Source organism: Otolemur garnettii, unplaced genomic scaffold (genome assembly GCF_000181295.1).
Source record: "Otolemur garnettii isolate 467f Iridium unplaced genomic scaffold, OtoGar3 scaffold00075, whole genome shotgun sequence".
Lineage (NCBI taxonomy): Eukaryota > Metazoa > Chordata > Mammalia > Primates > Galagidae > Otolemur > Otolemur garnettii.
This window is the reverse complement of record NW_003852470.1, coordinates 8120873-8124096: the sequence shown is the minus strand read 5'-3', so window position 1 is coordinate 8124096 and position 3224 is coordinate 8120873. Positions and strand designations below refer to the sequence as shown.

Genomic DNA, 3224 nt, shown 5'->3' with positions numbered 1-3224 from the left:
CGCCAAACAACAATTATGGCCGCAACCAAACAATAGCCTGGTGTTGTGGCAGGCACCTGTAGTCCCAGCTACTGGGGAGGCAGAGGCAGGAGAATCGCTTGAGCCCAGGAGTTGGAGGTTGCTGTGAGCTGTGATGCCACAGCACTTTACCCAGGGCGACAGCTTGAGGCTCTGTCTCAAAATAATAATAATAAAAAAAAATAAAAAAATAAAAAGACAGACATGTAAATTAATTTGTCCCCATAACATGGACTGGGGGTGAGAAAAGCTCTCCACTCCCTTAAATAAGGCTTCCTGGTTACACAGTTTCAAGTGGAAATCTAAAATGGACATTTTTAACATCAGAAATCTATAGCCAGGCTGGGCCTAGTGGCTTACGCCTGGCCTGTAATCCTGGCACTCTGGGAGGCCCAGGCAGGTGGACCACCTGGGCTCAGCAGTTCAAGATGAGCCTGAGCAACAAGGCTGACTGTTGTCTCTACTAAAATTAGAAAAATTAGGCGCTGTGTTAGGCACCTGTAGTCCCAGCCACTCAGAAGGCTAAGGCAAAAGGATAGCTTGACCTCAAGAGTTTGAGGTTGCTATGAACTATGATGATGATGCTATGGCACTCTGCCCAGGGCAACAGAGTGAGACTGTGGGAAGGGAAGGGGGAGGGGAAGGAAAGGAAAGAAATCTATGGCCAGTGCATGGCACAGGTCTGAAAGATTATCCATGATTATCAGGCTCTCTTTGGTATCGTTTTATAAAACTCATAAAGAAAAAAAAGCTTGTAAAGTAAGGCTAGGAAGTTAATATTCCAGAAATGTGATAGGTAGGTGTTGATTTAATTAGTAGCCACTAATTAAAATGGTGAAGATGCTTTTCTTTTGCTATGAAAATGGCTGTAATCGTGTCTGTATATACCACCTGCAAATGTAGCCTCTCTGGGGAAATCTAGCGTGAGTCTGGAAAGCATGGCCTAAGAAAGGAGTGTTAGGGTAGAAATATGCTCTATTTGGGGGTGATAGCTGATGGGTGCATGGGTTATGAAGGAGACATACGTACATCCTCTGATAAAGATAAAATTATTTAAAAATGTTGCTAATAAATAACAAGGAGTAATTAAACAAGAAATCAAAGAAAATTTATTACAAAAAGAATTTATTAGACTTACACACCAATAAATTGAGTCTAAGGATTTGGTTGGAAAGCCACTGGGCCTTTTAAAGCAGCAGAAGTTCAAAGTCACACACTTCAAGCATTATTCCATGACAGTTTGTGGAAACGAGGGTCAGGAATTACAGGGCCATGCCAGTCCACAGGGGAGCCTCCCACCTCCCTCCCTGTGCCCTCTTTTTAACTGAAGTCCTTGATTCTGCCATCTGAGAGGACTGGAATTAAATATTTCCACCTTATTACAGAAATTCAGCTTTGTTACAGAGTTTGCCCTGTGCATTTGACTCACTTGTTTGCCTTTGGGAAACCAACAAGCAGTTATTGAAGAAGTGTTTACCAACATGCAAAGTGAACAGAATAAAATTCTCTATTATAGTAACTGCCTTTTTAATCTCATCTGGCACCAGTTGTCTTTTAGAAGGTTATAATGTGTTGTTGGGGATATTGTTCTTCTTTACACTAGAAAGAAAGGAGTCTAATTAGTAAGTAATACATAATTAGATATTTACTCTCAAGCTTTATGACTCAATTATGAAGTCTTAATTTAGGAGAAAGGTGGGTATCTTCCATCATTCCTGATAACAGAACTAGATATTTAAAAATTATAACAAATCTGTTCCCAATACCAAAGACTGTGCTTTTACTTTGAAGCCATTGCTCATTAAATTTCATTGTTAATGGCTCAGCGCCTATAGCTCAACCGGCTAAGGCGCCAGCCACCTACACCTAAGGTGGCGGGTTCGAATCCCCAGCCCGGACCCACCAAACAACAATGAGGGCTGCAACCAAAAAAAAAAAATAGCCGGGCATTGTGGCGGGCGCCTGTGGTCCCAGCTACTTGGGAGGCGGAGGCAGGAGACTCGCTTGAGCCCAGGAGTTGGAGGTTGCTGTGAGCTGTAATGCCACGGCACTCTACCCAGGGGCACAGCTTGAGGCTCTGTCTCAAAAAAAAAATAAAAATTTCATTGTTAACAGCATAGGCTACAAAAAGATAGCCAGGAATATAGTATTCATACAGATCTCAGCTGGCCACAAATAATCAAAGTGGGTTGCTGAGACGTAGGCTACAAGATCCTATGACATAGAAAACTAAAGGAAGACATTCCAAACAAAACTGGCAAGGAAATTTTTTGGAAGATGTAAATTTTTTTAAGGGAGATAATAAAAGTAGCAGTTAGAATGTGTGTTCATGTAAGTTCTTGCAGTTGAATTGGTTAGGAACATGGGTTTGGTTTCCATGGTAGCTCCTTACACCCAGGAAGAAGTATCACTTGCACAGCACCATACCAGGAAAGTCTGTTTGGAACAAGAATTGCTTTCAAGTCGGAATCCTAGATGAAGATCTACAAACGCTGAATTTGTGCTTTTAAAAAATAGTTCAAATGTTCATATGTAGCGTGTGCTGGTGGGGCCAGCTCTCTCCCAACCTGGCTCACTATTTGGGAGTCCAGGAATTGCTGAGACAGATAGATTAGCCAAGAATGAAGTTTTAACATATCAAATATCTGAAATCAAAATAGGCAGCCTCCTGCATAGACTCCGTGCTATTTGCTGAGCCATGACTTCCTTCATTATTATTTTTATGCATTTGGGGTCACTGTGAGGTTTGACCCAAGCTGAAAACGTGCAGTGTAGCAGACCTGTGTCTACATTAGCAGCCAAGTCTAGCTACCAAGCTGGGTTACCCTTCCTAAACAAACTTGGGGCCTACTCAGAAGAATAAGGTACCCACTCTCTCAGGAATAGCCTGCAGAGTCTGTTTGGAATGAGTATCGTGCTCCAATCCAAATCCTAAATAGCCATCTAGAAATGTTAAGTTCTAAGGAATTTTAAAACCAGCCTATTTCACACTGGCAGTTCGTGCATGGGCCAAGCTCTCCTAGCTTCATTGAGTATTTGGAAGGAATCCTGGGTTTGGGCCAATAATCAAGTATGAAGAGGGACGCAGGCTCGGCGCCTGTGGCTCAGGTGGCTAAGGCGCCAGCCACATACACCTAAGGTGGCGGGTTGGAATCCCCAGCCCGGGCCCGCCAAACAACAATGATGGCTGCAACCAAAAAATGGCC

The 3224-nt window shown here is 42.9% G+C and overlaps 1 protein-coding gene across 1 annotated transcript in view; it reads right to left on the bottom strand.

Moving 5' to 3' along the window:
• Positions 1–1840: 1840 nt before the first annotated feature.
• The window catches only part of NKX1-2 (NK1 homeobox 2), a 4543-nt gene continuing 3159 nt past the window's right edge, over positions 1841–3224 (bottom strand). The window contains exon 3 of the mRNA XM_012807772.1: positions 1841–1847. Coding sequence (XP_012663226.1) covers positions 1841–1847 — 7 coding nt within the window. The remainder of the gene's footprint in view (positions 1848–3224) is intronic.